The sequence below is a fragment of the Osmerus eperlanus genome, chromosome 21, assembly GCF_963692335.1.
Source record: "Osmerus eperlanus chromosome 21, fOsmEpe2.1, whole genome shotgun sequence".
Classification (NCBI taxonomy): domain Eukaryota; kingdom Metazoa; phylum Chordata; class Actinopteri; order Osmeriformes; family Osmeridae; genus Osmerus; species Osmerus eperlanus.
Window position 1 is genome coordinate 3,708,186 of NC_085038.1, and position 20,941 is coordinate 3,729,126.

General features: G+C 45.2%; 3 protein-coding genes across 3 annotated transcripts; 2 read left to right on the forward strand and 1 right to left on the reverse strand.

The window, feature by feature from the left end:
• Nucleotides 1–80: 80 nt before the first annotated feature.
• LOC134007183 (acyl-CoA-binding protein-like) lies at nucleotides 81–1,286 on the forward strand. The gene is made up of 4 exons (XM_062446411.1): nucleotides 81–238; nucleotides 479–596; nucleotides 769–831; nucleotides 936–1,286. Exons 1-4 carry the CDS (start codon nucleotides 230–232, stop codon nucleotides 1,019–1,021), a joined length of 276 nt encoding a protein of 91 aa, XP_062302395.1. The 5' UTR covers nucleotides 81–229; the 3' UTR covers nucleotides 1,022–1,286.
• A 305-nt stretch (nucleotides 1,287–1,591) lies between these two features.
• sctr (secretin receptor) lies at nucleotides 1,592–5,595 on the reverse strand. Its single transcript, XM_062446410.1, has 13 exons — nucleotides 5,329–5,595; nucleotides 5,119–5,221; nucleotides 4,885–4,986; nucleotides 4,232–4,338; nucleotides 3,972–4,081; nucleotides 3,693–3,825; nucleotides 3,325–3,478; nucleotides 3,061–3,121; nucleotides 2,905–2,974; nucleotides 2,660–2,751; nucleotides 2,288–2,426; nucleotides 2,098–2,139; nucleotides 1,592–1,914 (listed from the first exon to the last, which is right to left on the reverse strand). The coding sequence occupies exons 1-13, from the start codon at nucleotides 5,377–5,379 to the stop codon at nucleotides 1,762–1,764; spliced, it is 1,317 nt and encodes a 438-aa protein (XP_062302394.1). The 5' UTR covers nucleotides 5,380–5,595; the 3' UTR covers nucleotides 1,592–1,761.
• On the forward strand, nucleotides 4,879–19,521 carry cfap221 (cilia and flagella associated protein 221). The gene is made up of 24 exons (XM_062447567.1): nucleotides 4,879–5,750; nucleotides 6,314–6,484; nucleotides 6,668–6,768; nucleotides 6,962–7,048; nucleotides 7,145–7,240; nucleotides 7,470–7,570; nucleotides 8,366–8,469; nucleotides 9,160–9,319; nucleotides 10,210–10,339; nucleotides 10,761–10,872; nucleotides 11,148–11,256; nucleotides 11,487–11,574; nucleotides 12,346–12,435; nucleotides 12,600–12,704; nucleotides 13,446–13,533; nucleotides 15,502–15,596; nucleotides 15,723–15,803; nucleotides 16,098–16,205; nucleotides 16,717–16,854; nucleotides 17,067–17,225; nucleotides 17,337–17,434; nucleotides 18,271–18,369; nucleotides 18,637–18,753; nucleotides 19,325–19,521. Exons 2-24 carry the CDS (start codon nucleotides 6,361–6,363, stop codon nucleotides 19,458–19,460), a joined length of 2,526 nt encoding a protein of 841 aa, XP_062303551.1. The 5' UTR covers nucleotides 4,879–5,750; nucleotides 6,314–6,360; the 3' UTR covers nucleotides 19,461–19,521.
• The last annotated feature ends 1,420 nt before the right edge of the window (nucleotides 19,522–20,941 follow it).

Below are 20,941 nucleotides of genomic sequence, written 5' to 3' on the forward strand. Positions count from 1 at the left end.
TGCCCTCTTGTGGAGCTACAGGTCTGGCCTGTTCGACCTGTCAAACTTGTCTTTTTCATGGCTGGGAAAACTCCTCCCATTTCACCCTGCCCCACCTAAAGAAAATGCCAATGAGTATGCGGGACCATCCTCCCACAAGCCGTCAAGTGCAGGACAACACCTGGTAAATAAAAGAGAGTAGTATTCTACTTGTGAGGGGCGTCAGAGCACTGCTTCACTCTTCACAACCATGTCTCAGGTAAGCTGAACCTCCACACTCTGACTCCCCAAAACACAGACAAGGACGAGGTCTGTTTAGTGACGGGTGTGTGTTCTGAATGCCTTTTAGGATATCACTTGTGTTTTCTCAAGGGTTCATAGAAAGTGCAGTACAGTTGGGTATCACATGGGTGTTGTCTCTGGCTTCTGTAGCTTCCTATGTCCCTGAGAGAAACTACCTCCATTTTCATAATACAGTGTGTGTTTTGTGCTTTTCAAGGCTGACTTTGAGAAAGCTGTGGATGAAGTAAAAATACTGAAGGTCCGACCATGTAGGAGTGAGCTGAATCACGTTTACGCTTTATACAAGCAATCAACTGTGGGGGATGTCCCCTTCGGTGAGTGTTCTGTCTCGATCGCTGCCGAACCAGTCGGATCTCATTCCTAAATCCTGTGCACCTCCTAACTTCCAATAGCAGTCTTTTTAATATGATATAGTGTCGTGGCAGTCTTGTTGAGTCATTCTGGTTTGATGATCTGAGTAACTCAGACAGGTTTTTGTGTCTATAGAGCGGCCTGGGATATTTGACTTTGCTGGGAGAGTTAAATGGGATGCATGGATCGTAAAGAAAGGTAAGATTGGCAACATGACTATTTGCGTTAACAACCTGTATCACAAGAGTATTGGTTCATGTCAGAGACTACATTGTTTGGTGTCTGTGTGCTTTTGAGTCTAGGAATGACCAAAGAAGAAGCCACACAAGCTTACATTGACCTCGTGGAGGAGCTGAAAGAAAAGTATGGCCTGGATGAAGTAGAATAAGACGGAAATTCATTTCTCAGAGAAAACATTTTCTTTTAATCCTCAGGGACATCCTTTCAATATTTGTGTAAAAAATAACAACCATAGAATCTGTAATCAAAGCCATAGTTTAATCAAATGTCATCTATTGTACACGTTATACCCACAAGTAATCAATATCACAAAGAAAATGTGTAGTGCATCTGTGCATAGTAGCAGTGTATGAATATATTATTTTTTGTGGACTATGGTCATTTTGATAAAAAAAAAAGATGAAGAAACAAAATGTCAAGATTATTTGTACATTGTGACATGCTTCTGGATCTCTCTCCAGGATATGGATCTGGTTTCTATTTAGACCATTTCATGTCCTACACTTTCCATAACAATGCCCTGGAACAGCCCAAACAATCCCCAACAATTCTCCTCCAAGCCAACCCCCTAACTTGGTCACATTCTTTAGGGAGTGGTGCTGGCATTCGTGAGGCAAAGACAGAGCATCACAATGAGGTCCCAGAGAACCATGGCATACGCATGTCACATGCAGTCCAGGAGGTCAGAATGAAAATGGAAGGTCCTCTGTTTTCAAAAGTTCTGGCATTATATTTTTGGCATTCCGTCCTGAGCACTGTTTCTGGGGGGTTATTAGCTAGTACCAGACAATAACTACTTGTAAAGGGGAAAGTGCAAGGAGTCTAGATAGGAGGAGCAAGCGTTGTGCTTCAGGGTACTTTGGGGTAATTGGGTTTCTGCATAGGGGGTCACACCACCTGGGTGGGGCCACAGGCCAGCAAGGAGACTTGGGTGCAGGCAGAGCCGCTCTGGCTGAGAGACCCATGGTACTGTCTGGACTCCCCGTGCAGATGCTGTCTCATTCTCCACCTGCGCCATCTCCTCTGGATCTCAAACTGAACCTGGAGAGGAGATACAACAAGTGACAGGCAGAGGAATGCAACATTTACATTTAATTCATTTTTATCCAAAGCGATATCCAAAAAGTGCATAGAAAGTACAGCAAGTCAATGATGATTCATCAGTGATATATAGTATTGTGTGTTAATAGCACTTGACTCTAGTCTGAAATGCAAACCACCTACCTCCCCATTCAGAAAACAGTAGAGGACAGCAACAACAAACCCCTACAGAAAGGGGGACAGGAGTTTAAACATCATTTGATATTCCAAACTTGAAGCACTGAAGGAATGTACATTTTCCACACATTGGCATTCATGAATTCAAGTGTTTTATAAACATTATATATATATATATATATATATCTGTGTTTACCTGCGTGGAGGCAAGAGTGAGCTCAGCGAAGTTCCATATTTTGAACATTCCGTTGCTGACACGGACTGGTACGAAGACGAAGAGGACATATTGCAAGCCAAAAAGAGCCACCAGGAAAAACGTTGACTTAATGAGTCTCCTGAAATGACAAGGGTATGAAGATGTTGTTGAACTATTACAGTGGGTATACACAATAAAAACAAATCAAGACTGATTCCCACGCCACTAGACACCATTGTTGGTGCAGTATTACATGTTTGACAGGGTGTCATTACTTGGCTTAAACAGACCCACTGAAGCTAGCTAGGGCACAAAAGACCGTTGTGCTCATCCCAGCACATATCTAATACATATTTAAAAGTTGCAACATACTTGCATTGGTTAATTTCTTTTCCATGAACATCTGACATCTTCAATTTCCCCACCAGAACACCAATGATACTCAGGAAAAAGAGCACATTTGTCTGAGATGAAGAAAAAAAGGTATTGAGGAATTCAATTAATCACAATGTTTGATCTATAATGCCATGTATAAAAAGTAGTGTGTATACTAGCCAGTGCCCAACAGTACTTCTAATTGAGTAGGGTTTGTCAGTACTCTTTATAGCCCTGCTTACAACTATGAAGAGCAGGATTGGGACTTTCAGGATCCACCAGATCCAGTCATGGCCACGAGTCTCCCAGCAGCTGAGAAAACAACAGACCTGAGTAAACAGTTGTGTCTCTTATGACACGTGATGCATCATGATTCAGAAAGTCAACAGGTATAATACCCCTCATCCTCGTAGAAGTATTTGGCTAAGCCCCAGGACGAAATGACAACCATGGGCAGCCCTGAAACATAAAAACAAATAAACAAAAAAAAGCTTTACTAACCACTTGTCTCTCATTTCAAGGTGGCTGATGAGAAACCAATGGAACATCTCTATCACATGGCTCATGGGTTGACCTCTGACCTCACTATCTGATTGGTTAAGAGCTGTGACACAAACATTCGATGCCCCCGTCCCCTTTCTGAATGTATTGCTTCCACTCACCCCAGCCAAGGACAGTGTGCCACCACAGATGTTTGCTCTTGGAGAACAGAGAGTTGCTGACCAAGGTGTAGAGATAGTGCCCCTCGACCAGGAGCCAGCTGTAGTTGGCTAGGATGCAGTAGTTAGAAAACATCATCACGGCCTTGCAGACCACCTGGGAACACAAAGCGCTCATGGTTAGGGATAGCAAAGCACTTAATATATGCATCAATACTAACGCAAACGCACCGTCCGAACCATGAAAAGAAGTGTTAGGGTGATTGATCATGAGATTTGGAAAACACAGAACACTGCTTTTTTTTTTGGGGGGGGGGGGGGGGGGGCTTCTTGTTTGTTTCATCCCTTTATGTGCAGATCTGGAAACATACTGGGTAGTAGTCACAGTGGTAGAGGTCCTCATTGGTGAAGAGCTGAGCATCTCTAATGAAGATGAAGGCCGCTCGTAGGATAAAGGAGAAGAAGAGCTGGATGTGGATGTAGTTCCTGGTGCAGTGCAGCTTCCTGGATGGACAGGAAGTAGACAGGGAGTATGTATTAGATCTTGACATGTGGAAGTTGATGGAGATACAATGTCATTGGTTTCGTGATTTACACATTGTAAACAAATTGTGCCAGTGTATTTTTCACAAAGATCGTAGTTCAGTTACCTAAACAAACAGAGGATGCTGATGGCGATGGTGAGGGAAATAAGGGAGAGAGAATAGCCAATCGTGTACATGGTCTTGACATAGAAGAAATATCGGTAGGTGCCTGTGGACTGAAGTAGGAAAAAAACAATCAATTACCAAATACTTTGGAGAAAACCTTTTAAATAGCATCCCACATGGCACAAACAGTTAGCTTATTCCTCTTCAGAAAGGGCTGATTTGGAAGATACACTCTGAATGTATGGAAGCAATACACCCACCTCTTCAAAGAAATGGAGTGTGTCGTTGAACGAGTAATCACACGTTTCCTCGAGGGGAGAGAAAGGGTCAGTCCAGCCGTGGTCAGTGCAGTTGCGATAGACATTACCTGGCAAAACCACCATCACAGACACAGAGTTATTTAGTTAGTTCACCTACTACCATGCTCAGCCATCAACAATGAACCGTTGGCAACTGTATGATAAATTATTAATATTGTTACTTAATGCGATATGACTCCATGTTGTTGTACATATAATATATTATATAGGTCTATAGTACAAACAATATATTATTTATCGTACTTTATCGTACTATATTTTTATCCTTTTTATAATAATGTAATAATTAGAATTTTGATATATGTAGGCCTATATAATTTTATTTTTGCAAGCCTTCAGATTCAGATTTGTGGTTTTGTGTATAGAGCATTTTTTCCCCTTCCAGATCTCGCCTTTTCTACATAGGCCTACTCTAAAAGATTAACAACTCCTCCTTTCCACAACACGTCGCCCTACACAAACACTTTATTACTGAAAGACAAATATTTTACTGTAGCTGCGGAAACCAATGTGTGGGGTCGACCGATCATTAGCCTAACCAGTTGTAGGCCTGCGCCTGTGAACATTCACAAACGGGTGCGGGATCGCCTTACCTTTAACTGCGGATTTTAAAAAGCTCGGGCATGGCTGAGACACTGTTTCTCCTACAGATGCGTCAGGCCAACAATTCACATGGTCCCACATGCCTACGCAGTCTACAAAGAGAGCGCATACGCTTGGTTATAGCCTACATCAATTAGACCATATTGTAATCGCATTACAATTCAAATTTGAATGCCTATAGCTAATATTAATATTGTAGAGGAGTCTGCTTTGCTTTAACTCACCTTGTGCTTTGGATGTAAGGTTCAGATGCAGTTTATTCATACATAATTCCTCCTCCCTAACAAAAACTAAGTACGGCTCACAGGCAGGGAGAACTCCTTTAATCTGAGGCAGGCAAAGAAAAAAGAAAAAACGTTAATGTAGCCAACATTGTGTGATAAAAGAACCCATAAAGAACCCATTAACATATACCTATCCAGCTTCATGCTCACCTGCGCGTAAATAACAACGAGAAGTATGTCAAACATTAAAACGTGTTGCATTTTGTCAGTCGTTACTCAAACAATCTTGACAGATATAGTATTTCTGTAGATGACAATTCAGATAAACAATCCATTCTATTAGGACGCTGGATGCTGAATTTACCCACTAACGGGAAAAGAAGGTATTCCCTGATTGAGTCGAAGTTATACAGGACGGCAAAATGAATTATCCATGGTATAGAACTATAATTTGTAAACACTGAAAGTCACAACGAGGAATGTGAGTGGCCTTTTAGTACTGACACGCGGAGGATATCTCCTTCTCCATCTCCGCCCCCCTGATCTTCTCCCGCCCCCTTGCTTGTCCCGCTCTGGTCCCGCGGAAGCGTCACTGTGGCAACGAGAATGTTTGAAAATGAATGAAACTACAGGTACGTGCTAGCCTAGACTGAAAGCCCACTTCGACTTACTAGTACTTAAAGTGATACAAATTTGCATTTTATGTGTACTATCAAATGTGTATATAACAAATTCGTGGTTGTCAAGTTAAAAAAGACCATGCCATGCTAATGTTATAGTTAGACTAGCTATTTAGTTATAGCTATGTTTTTATGTAGCTACCAAGCCAACTACTACTGTAGCTAGAGGTACTGTAGGTTAGCTAATACAAATGAAAAACGTTATGTCACGGCATTGTACTTTAATATTTAGTCTAGATAACACTGTGTACACACCCAGAACAGACTAGATAAAAACATTCCGGTTTAAACATCCAATATTGATTGGGAAATGCATTTTCATAATTTTGGCAGTTAAGATAACTACAGTAGCGAGATAATAAGACACTCGTAGCGATAATAGGTGGAAGCCTAACTATTTATAAATCGTATTCCTAATTCAGGCTCATAGTACTTTCGGAGGTATGTTAGCTAGCACGTGACATTGTTATTCATCTGTCTACCTAATGACAATTCGTTTATTTTAAACTCCACAGCCCTGTTTTTCATCATAATAAAGGCAGTAATGTAGGCTCGTTTCAAGATGGCACAATCGGCACCAGAGACCTTTACAGAAACATACAGCAAGAAGATCCTTCTCCCACTGGGACAACTAGTGGAAGAGACCAGAAAAAGAGCTGATGTTCCCAATCACCTTCTAGAAACCAGTAGGACCAATACAAAATATCTTTTTGCCCAACCCACAATAGCCTCATCAATACACTGAACAACTATTGACCTCTATGGCAGACTTTGTACAAGCATTTTCTCTTGTGTCATGTCAAACAGAACTAATCACATACCTAGGCTTACATGTGAAATTCCTTTAATCATTTCTTCTGATATTTCAGAAATCTGCACCAAGTTAAAGAGTAACAGTGTAATCCATGCAGAGCCCTCAGAGCTGCACTTCAGCGGTTTTGAATTGGGGAAGGATTACTGCAAGATCTTGGTTAGTGAAACAATGAGATTTATCCGACCATCCACTGAATGGCAGAAGGGGAGATAAGGACATGCTACGGATTGAAGATTGATTACTTGCAAATGGATGCCTGCATGTTTCTGCAATTGCTTTGGATGTTTTTCCCCAACTGTATAAGCTATGGTTATGAAATTGTCTCTCTCTGTCTCCCCCTCTCCCTCAGAAATTAATCAACATCTCCTCTGAAGTGATAAATATTCATATTCTTTCTACACAAACCAAGTACTTTCAAACAACATATTCCAAAAAGGTATTTTTGGCTGATTGCTGTCATGAATTTCACATTTTCTCTTGATTAGTGTGGATTTCGATGTTGATGAATCCCCTTCTTTCTAATTTTGCCTAGTACCGACTAGTCCCAGGACTCTCCTACACTTTGAAAGTGCAATTTTGTCCTGACGAATGGCGGTATTTTTATGACTGCATTCAAGTTCACTGTAAGGTAGGGATCCATCTCTTTTACCAATGCTTGCCTAACACTGGTGCATACCGTCTTGTCAGCTAGTTCATGTTATCTTCCCAGCTGCAGTTTTCAAGAGGGATATCCTGTGTTTATCCTATACGTTACGTTTCTCTCCATGGTGGCTCGGAAGATTGACTGTTCACGCCATGATCCTACTGAGTGATAGACACAGGAAGCTTTATCTCATTCTATGTATCTCTCCTTGTAGGAAGAAGACAATCTTGTCATTCCAGTTCATGCTTACCCCGTAATTGATGACCTACATATACCCCCCCACATCAGCCTCCCTGCTGTTCCCCTGGGAGAGAGGTGACGTAACTGAACATGTTGGACCTGTTCGATACATGCACTCACACTCGGAAGTCTGGACTGCTTCCTTAGTGTGAGGGTCGGCGGGGATTCCATTCCATTCTGTCTGTTAAGGACGCTAAAAACGAAAACTCCTCTGACGCAACCAGACTTTTTCAATAAATTAATCGATTCGAAAGCCTTTTTTATTCAAGCCTTTGCCCTGCGTCAATAATCAAAATTTAATTTCAGTTTAAATATCAACTGAACTCAGTTCATACCATATTAACCCCGACACGCAGTACATTCTAGTATTGATCATGTTGAGTGATTAACTGTATTCGTATAGTACAGTAGAGAGCTTTTGAGCCAATCTCTCATCTTGGCTCAGTCATTCTAATCTCTAGAGATCACGTCTCTGCTCTCGAGTCTGTCGCCCTGGCAGGCCTGCTTGCAGTGTGTCATCTAGGCTCAACACCGTAGCTCCCTGGCTCTGTGTCACCGCCGTACTATCTGGTTAGACCTGGGGGAGCAAACAGAAGACGTGATAACGACAGGGATTGTTGTGAAGAGTAAATACTGATCTTATCATCACGCTCATGTAATAACGCGTCATCAATGTGTGTTTGGTTTTGATTTATGCAGTCGATGCTGATTGAGGGCATACTTACTTTAGAGACTGTTGGACTCGGATCACCTCATGTGTGGTCAGCTTTGTGGTGCGTTGTGTACAGGGCACTGGGGTGCACCATCGTGGCCGTGCTGCTGGTCTTGTGTTGTTCCCCCATGTCGTTTGTGTTTGATTTCACTTTTCAGAATCTGTCACGTCATTCCGCTGAGCTGCAGCTGCCCTGTAGACTTTGAATTCCAGGTGTTCGTCCTCCAGTCGCACAAGGCCTTCTCTGTCGACCCTCTCACAGGTAACTCCTACTCCCTCCCACACACACACACACACACACACACAGTTTTTATTAAGAAAATGATATTTGACGGCCTCATCCTCAGTTATAAAACCCCCCCAGCTGTACCACCCACATTTGTAAGCAAACCTGCTGTCCCTGCCTCAGTCTGAACCTATAACCAGCCCATTACCTGATATACCCTCCCACCCCCTCTTCATCGTCCTTGCTTGTGTTTGGACAGAGTTTTTCCACTGAGGACATGCTCAGATTGTGTAGCTGCCAAGACGACAGGAAGCAGGCAAGGACACAGAGCGTTCTGCAACAGAACTGCCCTATTTCGTGTCTGGCATCGACTGTGACGCTTGCCAGGCAGAGATACTAGACTCCCGGACATACTCAAAGTGTTTCTCTGAATGACAACACTAGCGCAGTCAATTTTTCCACTGGGTGATTAGCGTCTCCATTAGACCTGACATTGCTGCATCATCAATGACCTCTTCATCATCATCATCATCATCATCCTCTTTAACAATATCATCATCATTATAATCATCAATATCCTTCTCATCATAATTGGCATGGTCATTTATCCTCGTCATCAATCCTGCAGAAATAATTAACCTACATTAAATCAAATATAAATAAATTTATTTATCAAAAGCATCCCGTTCGGACGAGGCCTTAAACGCGAGCGCTGTCTGATTCCAGGGGTGATTCCTGCCAATGGGAAGGTGGACCTGACTGTGGTGTTCAGTCCGTATCAGTACGGTACCTCTCAGCTCACCTTCCAGGTAGTGCTCTCCCAGTTCAACTCCAAGCCGTGCGTGTGCACCGTCAGTGGAGGCTCCTCACCGCGCCTGGCCATCAGGTGAACAGCTAGCTCCACCAACCAACACCCCACTTCCTTTTCAACAGCCCCAATGCGCGTAAACGATTATAACTTAAAAGTATCCTCACAAAGTAGAAGTTCAACTTACATACCGTATATTAAAGTTTTCAACAATAAGTACGTGAATATACAAAATCCGTAAATTTTAAGTACATTTTCAGCTGTGTAAAACCATGATATATACAATGAAAATGTATTCAGCTTATTTTATTGTATTTAACTACTGTTTTTACGCTTGGGGCTACGAGGCACATTCCCCAAAACGTATCAGAGGTGAGACACGTCTAGAACAAAGACACAGGCGTACTTGGGTTTTTAAATCCGAGACTAGGTCAATCAAACCCTCTCCCTGGTCGGCGCTCCTACTTGATACTCTGTATTACCATCACACTTCTATAAACTGCTGATAAGAAGATTGTTCTTGTTTTTTTTTGTTTTCTTTTGAGTGTTTTATGTGGTTCCCATGAGAAAGCAGGTGTAATCCATCAGAGAGAGTGGAGGTGTCTGGCTGTGCTGCGCTATCTCCCTGGGAAGTTAATCATCCATGAGGCTAACGGGCTGAGGCCAAATCTGATACTGAGACTGATAATCATTCAATGGATGCGTATCGGACCCAATAATTCCATGTTTGATTTCCCCAGACTCAAATTAAAACAGTCATTGATACATGCTGTTTCTCCGCTTCAGTGTCAAAATATGATGTGATAAAAGCAACTTGAGCCTCTTAGTACAGTGCTGTTGTGTGTAGAGGAAGAGCTTTGAAACCAAGCCCCAGCAAGTTATTAATGTACTTAAGTTACATATTGATGAGCTAGTGTGGGTAGTACGAATGTGCATTGAGCTGTTTGTGTGCATGTTTTGTGCTGCAGTCACAAGGAGGGAGGTGAGGGACAGGGGGAGTCAGCTGACAGAGGGAGGCATCCTCCTAGCCCTCCCAAAAGACCTCCGACCACAACCCAGGTCAAGCTCAGGTCAATACGCACTCCTGAAAAGCCAAAGGTATGCAACGTTTTCTTTTTCTTTTTTTTTCGGGGAACTTTCTGGAACCTGTCGATGAGATAAATATATTATTTAAGAAATACCTGACCAAGATATCAACAGCGGGTATAAATGTATAAATATTAAACAGTACAGCATTAAAACATTCAAAAGCCAACAGATGCAGTCCTCCTCCAAGTAGACTGCCACTTGCTGTATTCACTCAATTCAAGAAAAGCAATGATAGTGATAGATAATGATAGTGATACTCACATAATGATAGAAAACTGTCTTAGGTTAGGGGTTCACAAACAGCATAAAGCACACACCCATGAAATACTTGCAAAAATTATTTATAAATACCTCAAGGGCACACAGATCATACTTCATTATTTTTGAGCTTGGCTGCAGTGTGTGTGTTCTCTGTGTTGGTTGGCTACAGAGAGATGCTCAGCTGTGCCTGGAGAAGATGCCAGACCTGTCCACTCACACAGGAGTGTCTAAACTGCTTCAGAAAAAAATGGACAAAATGAGCATTAAAGACCTGAGAGATGGTATGGGGGCTGTTAAGGCCAGTTCACACTGCCCCAACATTGTCCAGCAAACACCAAACATTCCACCGCTGGCGGTTGGGTTTAGAATGTTTTGACATGTAACTGTCATTTTCACACTGCCCAAACAAATGCCAAAAATAATACTACAGTGCTACATCCCAGTTGGTCACTATGGTGATTATTGTTAAGTACTCCTGTTTATCATGTCCATGTTCATGTTTGTAAGTGTTATGTCTGTTGTTGAAACTGGAATTGGGTTTTGTTTTGTTGTTAAGCCATGTCCCAGAACAAACTGAGCGTCCTGACCAGACAGATGAAGGCGGTCTTCTTTAAGAACAAGATTCAACAAGACATCCAGGAAGAGAGGTCTAATCACCTCAGATGGTGTGTGTGTATGAATCTGCTTGCCTGCCTGCCTGCCTGCCTGCCTGCCTGCCTGCCTGCCTGCCTGCCTGCCTGCCTGCCTGCCTGCCTGCCTGCCTATGTGTGTGTGTGTTCCTGCGAGCTTGAGTTTGACGTGTTCAGATAGCATGTTATATGTCAATCAAAGTTTAGTGTTGTCAAACAGTGTACTGTGTAAAAGTTACAGTACATGATGTCTGTTTTTGATAAAGGCAAGTTCACCTTGGGAAGGAGCCCGTAACGGCTAAGAGCAGGATGCAGATTCTGGAGGAGAGGGAAATGGCAGGTGATGAATATATGGTAAGATGAAGATGATGATGAAGATAACCATTGAGATTTACATTTCTACCACTTCAATTATATTTAATATAGAAAGCTTTGGTGGTATTTGTGCTAAAATGACATGTTTAAAAACAGTCTCATGGTTGAAGTTTGGTAGAAGAAGGATATGTTCAAATTCAGCGGTGGCCCTTTTTAGAAAATATGTCCGAGCTCTGTCTGTGTTTGTCTCTGGCCTTCTTAAAAAGCAGAACAGTTGGCAGGACTTTCATGGGCACTTAACAGCACTTCCTCTCCCCCTCTCTTCTCCTCCTTGTGTTTACAAGGCTATATTTACCTACTTTATACTTTATGGGAATTTTTTGTTTTCATGAGAGGAGAAGCACTTGGTTATTTATTTATGACATAAACTCCTTTCATGCATCCCGTCTTGGAATTTTCTGGCCTGAGCCTGGGCAACTGCACGCGTTGCTGTCTCGGGAATGTCGAACGAGTGAAAACTTTAAATCGTAGAGTAGATACAAAACTTCCTACCTAGTAACCAGTGTAGCAACCATGACAGTTTCCGGCTAGCACGCGTAGATATCTCAGGAATTTAAGGTCGGCATAGCGACAGACGCGTCCTTGCATCGGAACGGCATTGTGACGTCAGGTAGGACAGTATTTGGCCCTAGGACACTATTTGGCCTGACACAACCACTCTCTCAGACTCTCCTCGTGACCCTAATGTGCTTTAAATCCCTCTGCTTTCTGCCCATGTCCTAGTTCCATGTCTGCTTGTGTCTGTTTCAGGCCAGTAAGAGAGTGGGGAGGAGTGAGTGGGACTGTGCCCGGGGCCCGCTCAAGCTCTCAGTGAGGAGGGTTGTACGCAACGCAGGACAGGTGTGCTTCCAAAAGCTTCACACATAAACTGCTGGTACTATCTGAAATGCGTTTGTAAATTGTGCCCTGGTCATCTTTGCCTGTAGATCTATCTAGTTTCTATATTTTGACAGTCAGTTGTTTCGTGTGTGTTTTGTGTGTGTGTGTGTGTTATGTGTGTGTAGATTCCACAGGCACCAGCCAGCTTGCTAAACGTGGGAGTCGACTCTGGCGCTCCGCTGGAGGTCAGACTTAAGGCTCTGCGTCTCTTCCAGCAGGTGGCCCGGAAGGTACCCCACCCTCATACTCCATTGGCTGGCTTCTCTCACTCCTGTCCCTCCATTGGCTGGCTTCTCTCAGTCCTATTGAACATACAGGTTTCCCTTGTAAACCACAGTTCACAGCACACATCTAAGTTGTTTTAGTGTCGGCGTTCCACAGCAAAACACAAACAGTCAAGTCAACATGTCTGTTTACCTTCACTGGTTATCTATTTGTTACAGACTTTCTTCCCGGTTTACTGTTTGCACATTCTTCCCAGTTTACACAATGCACAATACAATAATAGATGTGTCAATACGTCAATACAATATTGTGAAAGAATATGTGTGCGATTGTTTTCTCATGAACCCCTTACGCAACAATTCATCTTCCAATTCTGATTATCTTGAAACATATTATTCAGATGTTTGACACAGATTTCTGGATTGTTTGTCTGTTTTTTTTTCCGTTCGAGATAATCTCCTTCTTAATTTAACTGCTTAGTGAGACAGACAGATGGAAAAATAAAAAAGACAAAAAAGATCAATAATCGATTGGAAACAGAAAGACATCAGAGGATCAAACAAGAAAGCTAAAACATAAGACATCACTTTCCTTGTGGAAACACAAAGCAGGAGGAACACCTGAGGTCTGTCTTAAACATGATGCTGATCAGGTGTTCATGTGTTTCTGAACATCAATTGTGTGCGTGTGTGTGCATGCGTGTGTGTGCATGCGTGTGTGTGTGTGTGTGATTCAATGGTTTCTAGGTTGTGATTGGATGCCGTATGAACAGCAGGTTAGCTTGTCTGAGGAGGCTGACCCTCAGCATGAAGACACAGTCCACAGCAGAGAGAGGTACAACCACCAAACCCTAACATGACACCTCTAACACCACACCTCTAACACCACACCTCTAACACCACACCTCTAACATGACACCTCTAACACCACACCTCTAACATGACACCTCTAACACCACACCTCTAACATGACACCTCTAACACCACACCTCTAACATGACACCTCTAACACCACACCTCTAACACCACACCTCTAACATGACACCTCTAACACCACACCTCTAACATGACACCTCTAACACCACACCTCTAACATGACACCTCTAACACCACACCTCTAACACCACACCTCTAACACCACACTTCTAACACCACACCTCTAACACCACACCTCTAACATGACACCTCTAACACCACACCTCTAACACCACACCTCTAACACCACACCTCTAACACCCCACCTCTAACATGACACCTCTAACATGACACCTCTAACACCACACCTCTAACATGACACCTCTAACACCACACCTCTAACACCACACCTCTAACACCCCACCTCTTAACACCACACCTCCAACACCCCACTTCTAACACCCCACCTCTTAACACCACACCTCTAACACCACACCTCCAACACCGCACCTCTAACATGACACCTCGAACATCCCAATTCTAACACCCCACCTCTTAACACCACACCTCTAACACCACACCTCTAACACCCCACCTCTTAACACCACACCTCTAACACCACACCTCCAACACCACACCTCTAACACCCCACCTCTTAACACCACACCTCTTAACACCACACCTCTAACACCCCACCTCTTAACACCACACCTCTAACACCACACCTCTAACACCCCACCTCTTAACACCACACCTCTAACACCACACCTCTAACACCCCACCTCTTAACACCACACCTCTAACACCCCACTTCTAACACCCCACCTCTTAACACCACACCTCTAACACCACACCTCTAACACCACACCTCTAACACCACACCTCTAACACCACACCTCTAACACCCCACCTCTTAACACCACACCTCTAACACCACACCTCCAACACCGCACCTCTAACATGACACCTCGAACATCCCAATTCTAACACCCCACCTCTTAACACCACACCTCTAACACCACACCTCTAACACCCCACCTCTTAACACCACACCTCTAACACCACACCTCCAACACCACACCTCTAACACCCCACCTCTTAACACCACACCTCTTAACACCACACCTCTAACACCACACCTCTAACACCCCACTTCTAACACCCCACCTCTTAACACCACACCTCTAACACCACACCTCTAACACCCCACCTCTTAACACCACACCTCTAACACCACACCTCTAACACCCCACTTCTAACACCCCACCTCTTAACACCACACCTCTAACACCACACCTCTAACACCCCACCTCTTAACACCACACCTCTAACACCACACCTCCAACACCACACCTCTAACACCCCACCTCTTAACACCACACCTCTAACACCACACCTCTAACACCCCACCTCTTAACACCACACCTCTAACACCACACCTCTAACACCCCACCTCCAACACCGCACCTCTAACACCACACCTCTAACACCCCACTTCTAACACCCCACCTCTTAACACCACACCTCTAACACCACACCTCTAACACCACACCTCCAACACCGCACCTCTAACATGACACCTCTAACACCCCACTTCTAACACCCCACCTCTTAACACCACACCTCTAACACCACACCTCTAACACCACACCTCTAACACCACACCTCCAACACCGCACCTCTAACATGACACCTCGAACATCCCAATTCTAACACCCCACCTCTTAACACCACACCTCTAACACCCCACCTCTAACACCACACCTCCAACACCGCACCTCTAACATGACACCTCGAACATCCCAATTCTAACACCCCACCTCTTAACACCACACCTTAACACCCCACCTCTAACACCCCACCTCTAACTCCCCACCATGTGTTCCAGCAGAGGAGGAGAGTCTTGGTCCTCTGTGTGCTCCAGGCAGTGTGCGTCCCTTCTCCTTCCCCATCTTCCACCCTCCACACCTGGCACGTGAGCTTGTGAGTGGGCTCTCTGCTTCATTGTTGCCCTGCTCCGTGTCTCATTATAACTGAGATATTATTACTGTTCACTGTGCCTGGTGGCTGAGATGTGGTAACTTTGCACTTCCCTGCTCCTGTCTTCAGGCTCCTAGCGCTCTGGGCGTAGTTCCTGTGACGCCCATCGACGTGACGATCCAGGCTCATGCTCCGTTCTTCAGCCTCAAGGTAGACCACCATAAGGTAGACGTCTAGATAGACTCCATGTCCCCTCTAGGTAGACCACCATGTCTGCTCTAGGTTGCCCCCGAGATACACCCCCTTATTTATCTTACATGACAGGAATTGGGTTGATAACATTGTTCAATGTGTAAATGTGTTTTGTTTTGTTTCTGTATTGAATGTGTTTTGATCGATATCTTATTATTTTCCTTGGCCATTTCTGTGAGAGTTTTAGCATTAGCAGTATGGAACGTGCTCCTGATCTGCAGGTGACCCAGGTTAACCGTGTCGCTCTCCTAGGTTCCCCAACACTACAAACTCATGGGCTACCAGCCAGTGTGTCCTTTTGAGGCAGCAGCCAATCACATGCCCCCAGGCTTACCCAGGACGCTACGCACCGGAGCTGAGGTGAGGAACAGCCCTCCGAGGCCTGGTTACTAGAAAGAGGAAACAAGAGGTAACCACGGCGACCTGTAGCAACATAAGAATCCAGAGGGATGTCCTTGGTGTTTATGGGATGGATCTGACTTTATGATTTTCCCACGGTCGTCGTCTATTACATCACTCAGCACTCTTCAGAGGTCAACGCCCGCCAGTTAGATCCCATTAGATAAACACATCTCAGGCAGGGCGGTCTCACGTCTCCCCTCATCTCTCCACAGTCTCTGCCTGTCTCCCAGCAGCAGACTAGGAGCAGTTATGTAACCAGGTCATTATTCAGAACCCTCTGGGTGGCCAGAGGGTCCCAGCAGTTACTGTGGGGTGGCACGTTTAACAACATCGTTTTTTTTTTAACCACACACAGTCGGTTCAACTGCTGACTAGGAATGTGCGATATGGCAGTCTGCTCTCAGAGGCTCCAGTTGCTGCTCTGTGTTGGTCGCCTGCGTCCACGCTGACGTTCCTGTCTCCTCTGCAGGACGAGCTGCTTCCCGCCGTGTTGCCCCCCTCCGCAGAGCTGGACGAGACAGCGGCGTGTCAGGATGCCCACGGCCTGACCTTCACAGCCCCCCAGGCCCTCGTCGACCCCTCCTACTCACACCCCCTACGGATCTTTGTAAGCCTGCCAACACACCCGTCAGCTTGTAGGGGTTTTCCAGGACACAGTGCTCTCCTACTGCCTGGATTCACTGGTTTTAACCATGAATAATGTAGTAGCCCTATGCTGGATCATAACAGCTAATAATCAATGCCGTGAGTGATCGGTTCTTCCCGTGGCACACTTCTCCCTGGCCGGGCTCTTGAGATGTTGTGGGTTCTGTTGTGCAGAACCCAGCTCCTGGACTGCACGCCTTCAAGATGACCCCTCGCTACCTGGAGTGTGACCCGGAGTTCCACCTGTGCCCGCTGCCCAGATACACCGTGCGGAAGAGCGAGGTGGCGGGCGTACACACCCCCAAGACCCAGAAGAAGTTCCTAGACAGAACGGTGAGGCCCATTCTGGAAAACGCCTGCAGAAACATAATAGTCTTTGTTTTGTAGACTAACAGGCTTCTCCTGTGATCCTAAGCTCGTTGCGATGCTTGTGTTCACACACAGGATGTGATCCCTGGGGTCATGACCTGGAAGGAGTTCCCCTCAGCTGCCCTGGCCTCTTTCAACCACCCTACTCTCACCAGCTACTGGGTCCCGCGCAGGTATAACATTACACTGTACACGGCTACACACACACCCTCTGATACACACACCAGGCTCACACACACACAACACACACCAGACACACACACCCAGCAGACTTCCTCCATGGTACATAGAGCTGTATGATACAGCCCCCAGTGCCAGTGTCTCTCTCTCCAATGGAAACTCAAAGATGGATGTTCCGTCTCTGGAGGAGCGGCTCTGTTCCCTGTACCTCGGCCTACAGCTGTGCGAGCCAGGGTCAGCACGCGTTCACACAGCCCATCTCTGTTGAACCAGTGTCCAAACAAGCCCTGAGTGAAATGCAGTGTGTATAGTGAAGATATACTGCCCGGCTATAGCCTCCCAGGTCCTGCGATCCACACTCTGGGAAGAAGGGCTGTGTTCATACGCTAGATGAATGGTAGCCAGGAGCCAGACACTCTCTCAAATCATACCTTCTCGTCTGCTGCTGGTATTTTGATCATGCCTGCCAAAGGTGATCACTCCTCTTATGTAAGATCCTCGCTTGGGTTTTTTCACCAGATAAGATGTTACATGACTATGAGGAGTCAGGTGGCTGAGCGGTTAGGGAATCGGGCTAGTAATCTGAAGGTTGCCAGTTCGATTCCCGGCCGTGCAAAATGACGTTGTGTCCTTGGGCAAGGCACTTCACCCCTACTTGCCTCGGGGGAATGTCCCTGTACTTACTGTAAGTCGCTCTGGATAAGAGCGTCTGCTAAATGACTAAATGTAAATGTAAATGTGTGCATACCGTATTTATGCTGTGTAAAACATGACATATAAAGTATAGATGACCTTGCTTGTGGTACCCATGGTGTGTGTGATGGTCCAGGTGTGACCCCTTCAGCAGCGAGCTCCTCCCTGCCGAGGCCCCGGGCCCGCCCCTCAGGGGCCTCCCTGACCACGTCAGGCTGGACCTGCTGGATGGACCGTAAGCACCTTCACACACACACACACGCTCACACACACATCCCCGCAGACAAGAAACCGTTTGAGCACGAGAGCCCACATGTCCACCTGGAGAGGCAGGAGAACAGCCCTCCGCCCCCCCCCTAGCCAAACTGCCAGTCAGTAACCAAAGCCCCCCCCCTAGCCAAACTGCCAGTCAGTAACCAAAGCCCCCCCCCTAGCCAAACTGCCAGTCAGTAACCAAAGCCCTGTGGTCATCCTGCCCGGCCCTGTGGGGCATGCCCCCCAGGTGTGAGGGCCCAGCAGGGATCTCTCTGACCCCGGAGATGGTCCGAGCAGCCTTCCCCATGACTGAGAGCCCTCCCTCCAAACACACCAAGAAGGACAGCCACCAGGAGGACACCAGGTGGGTCTGGGTGTCTGTGTGGGTTTGGGTGGTCTGGCTGGGTCTTGGGTGTCGGTTTGGGTGGTCTGGCTGGGTCTTGGGTGTCGGTTTGGGTGTCTGGCTGGGTCTGGGTGGGTCTGGCTGGGTGTCTGTCTGGGTGGGTCTGGGTGTCTGTGTGGGTTTGGGTGGTCTGGCTGGGTCTGGGGTGTCGGTTTGGGTGTCTGGCTGGGTCTGGGTGGGTCTGGCTGGGTCTGGCTGGGTCTGTGTGTCTGGCTGGGTCTGGGTGTCTGGCTGGGTGTCTGTCTGGGTGGGTCTGGGTGTCTTGGTGGGTCTGTCTGGGTCTGGGTGTCTGGCTGGGTCTGGGTGTCTGGGTGGGTCTGCTTATTACTTTGGTGTAATGCCTGTGTGTGTGTCTAAGTGTGTATGTGTGTGTATGTGTGCGTGTCTATGTGTCTCTGTGTGTGTGTCTATGTGTGCGTGTGTATGTGTGCGTGTCTCTGTGTGTGTGTCTATGTGTGCGTGTGTATGTGTGCGTGTCTGTGTGTCTCTGTGTGTGTGTCTATGTGCGTGTGTTTGATGTTCCCCTCCACAGAGAATTCCGAGAGCGGCAGCTGGAGGTATCTCTGAGGTGTCAGACCAACAGGCTGGGCTCCAGGGTGACGGCTCGACTCCACACGCTCTGGGCCGTGGCCGGGGCCAGCCCCTCAACTGCACCAAGCAAGAAATAGCTCTCCATCATGAAACACTGTCTGAATTAAACTTTTATGACGTTTGACAGTTGATTCTAATTTATTTACCCACGATACAGTACACACTGGAAGTCATGCTGCTATAAAACAGCTCCATCTCTGTTTCGTTTTGTTCAGATTTGATTGGATATTTCTGTTTCCGTGTAGGATATGAAGAAGGATTGTTCCTACCATGGTTTCTGTCCTTGTGGCCCTACAACTGTTCATTTGGGTGGAGCTTAGTGGTTAGAGCATTTGACTGCAGTGGTCACAGGTTCAAATCCCCCTCTTTATGTAGCTTTGGGTTAAAGTGGCTGCTAAGTGGACACATTGTTATACAACGCATGTCTCGTCTCATCTTTTAGTCTCTGCTGCTGCTTAGGGAGTCTAAGCAGGCTAGATTATAAGCCCCCCAAAACACTTTCCCACAATGCAATAGAAATACTACCATCAGAGACATCTGAAAATGTACAGTACATTTACTTTTTGATTAGACTGTTATGACGAAATGAACTGCATTTCCTCAGATTGCATTGTTTATCTTCTTATCAGAATTTAATAACACATTGGATGTGACAGTAGACCATGACCAGGCCAGGTTTTGGTTCGAACTGGGTTTACTTACTCATGTTAGATGTTGATGGATGGTCATTCTTAAGCGTAATATATGACACAGTTCAACTCTCACAGTAATTGCTTGCACCACCAGCCTTTTCCTTTTGTGACATTGTTGAACCTGTTTATGACTTTATGAGTCATCATAGTCACTCATCTTGGGAGAAGGGCAAAACCGATAACGATTTAATCTGTGCCTTATATCATCTCACATGTCTGATGAAGATGATGATTACTTTACAGGCATCCTTTGTGAATCATCTCTGTCCATCAAAGTTTATAGATAGGTAAGTATACGGTATACACTTTCAAAGGTTGTCACCTTGGGTGAGGCTGTAAACATTTCCAAGAAATGTCAATATTATTTCTAATGCTTTTTTTGTGTTTATGTGAACTAGCACAGGTTTGTGTGCCCAAGTCTGTACATATATTTTTTATTTCTTATAGAAAAAATAAAAATACTAAATATTTGACCAGATGTGCAATATGATCAATTTTGTTTTTTTTGCAATGGAAAATTGCAATGACGTCAGTTAGCTAGTTGAACAGGGATATTCACTCTCTTAAATGTCAGGATTACAGTTTGGTTTAATCCCTAAACTTCCCATTTTAAACCCTCTGCATTGTTCTCTGCCCTCTGTGTCTCACATTGTAGTGACAGTGAATTGGGCTGTTGCCTAAAAGTATTAAAAATACAACAGTTCTGTATTTCCTGTATATGCTATCAACTCACTTTGGTCGAATTCTGGAATAGGCTATATTTAGAAAGGTGTATAGAAAACTATAATGATAATAGCATGAACTATAGTTTATTTTTATATATATTATTAGTTTAAAATACGACCAGCAATAGTCGTGTAGGAAAA

Excerpts from the sequence above, each read along its gene's own strand:
- LOC134007183 (XM_062446411.1), top strand. Across the intron at positions 597-768 it reads TGTGGGGGATGTCCCCTTCG|AGCGGCCTGGGATATTTGAC; the intron begins GTGAGTGTTCTG and ends TTGTGTCTATAG. Across the intron at positions 832-935 it reads TGCATGGATCGTAAAGAAAG|GAATGACCAAAGAAGAAGCC; the intron begins GTAAGATTGGCA and ends TTTTGAGTCTAG.
- sctr (XM_062446410.1), bottom strand. The coding sequence starts at position 5,379 with ATGCAACACGTTTTAATGTTTGACATACTTCTCGTTGTTATTTACGCG. Across the intron at positions 3,826-3,971 it reads AGCATCCTCTGTTTGTTTAG|GAAGCTGCACTGCACCAGGA; the intron begins GTAACTGAACTA and ends CTGTCCATCCAG. Across the intron at positions 3,479-3,692 it reads ACCACTGTGACTACTACCCA|GTGGTCTGCAAGGCCGTGAT; the intron begins GTATGTTTCCAG and ends TTGTGTTCCCAG.
- cfap221 (XM_062447567.1), top strand. The coding sequence starts at position 6,361 with ATGGCACAATCGGCACCAGAGACCTTTACAGAAACATACAGCAAGAAG. Across the intron at positions 6,485-6,667 it reads CAATCACCTTCTAGAAACCA|AAATCTGCACCAAGTTAAAG; the intron begins GTAGGACCAATA and ends CTGATATTTCAG. Across the intron at positions 11,575-12,345 it reads TGGCAGGTGATGAATATATG|GCCAGTAAGAGAGTGGGGAG; the intron begins GTAAGATGAAGA and ends TGTCTGTTTCAG.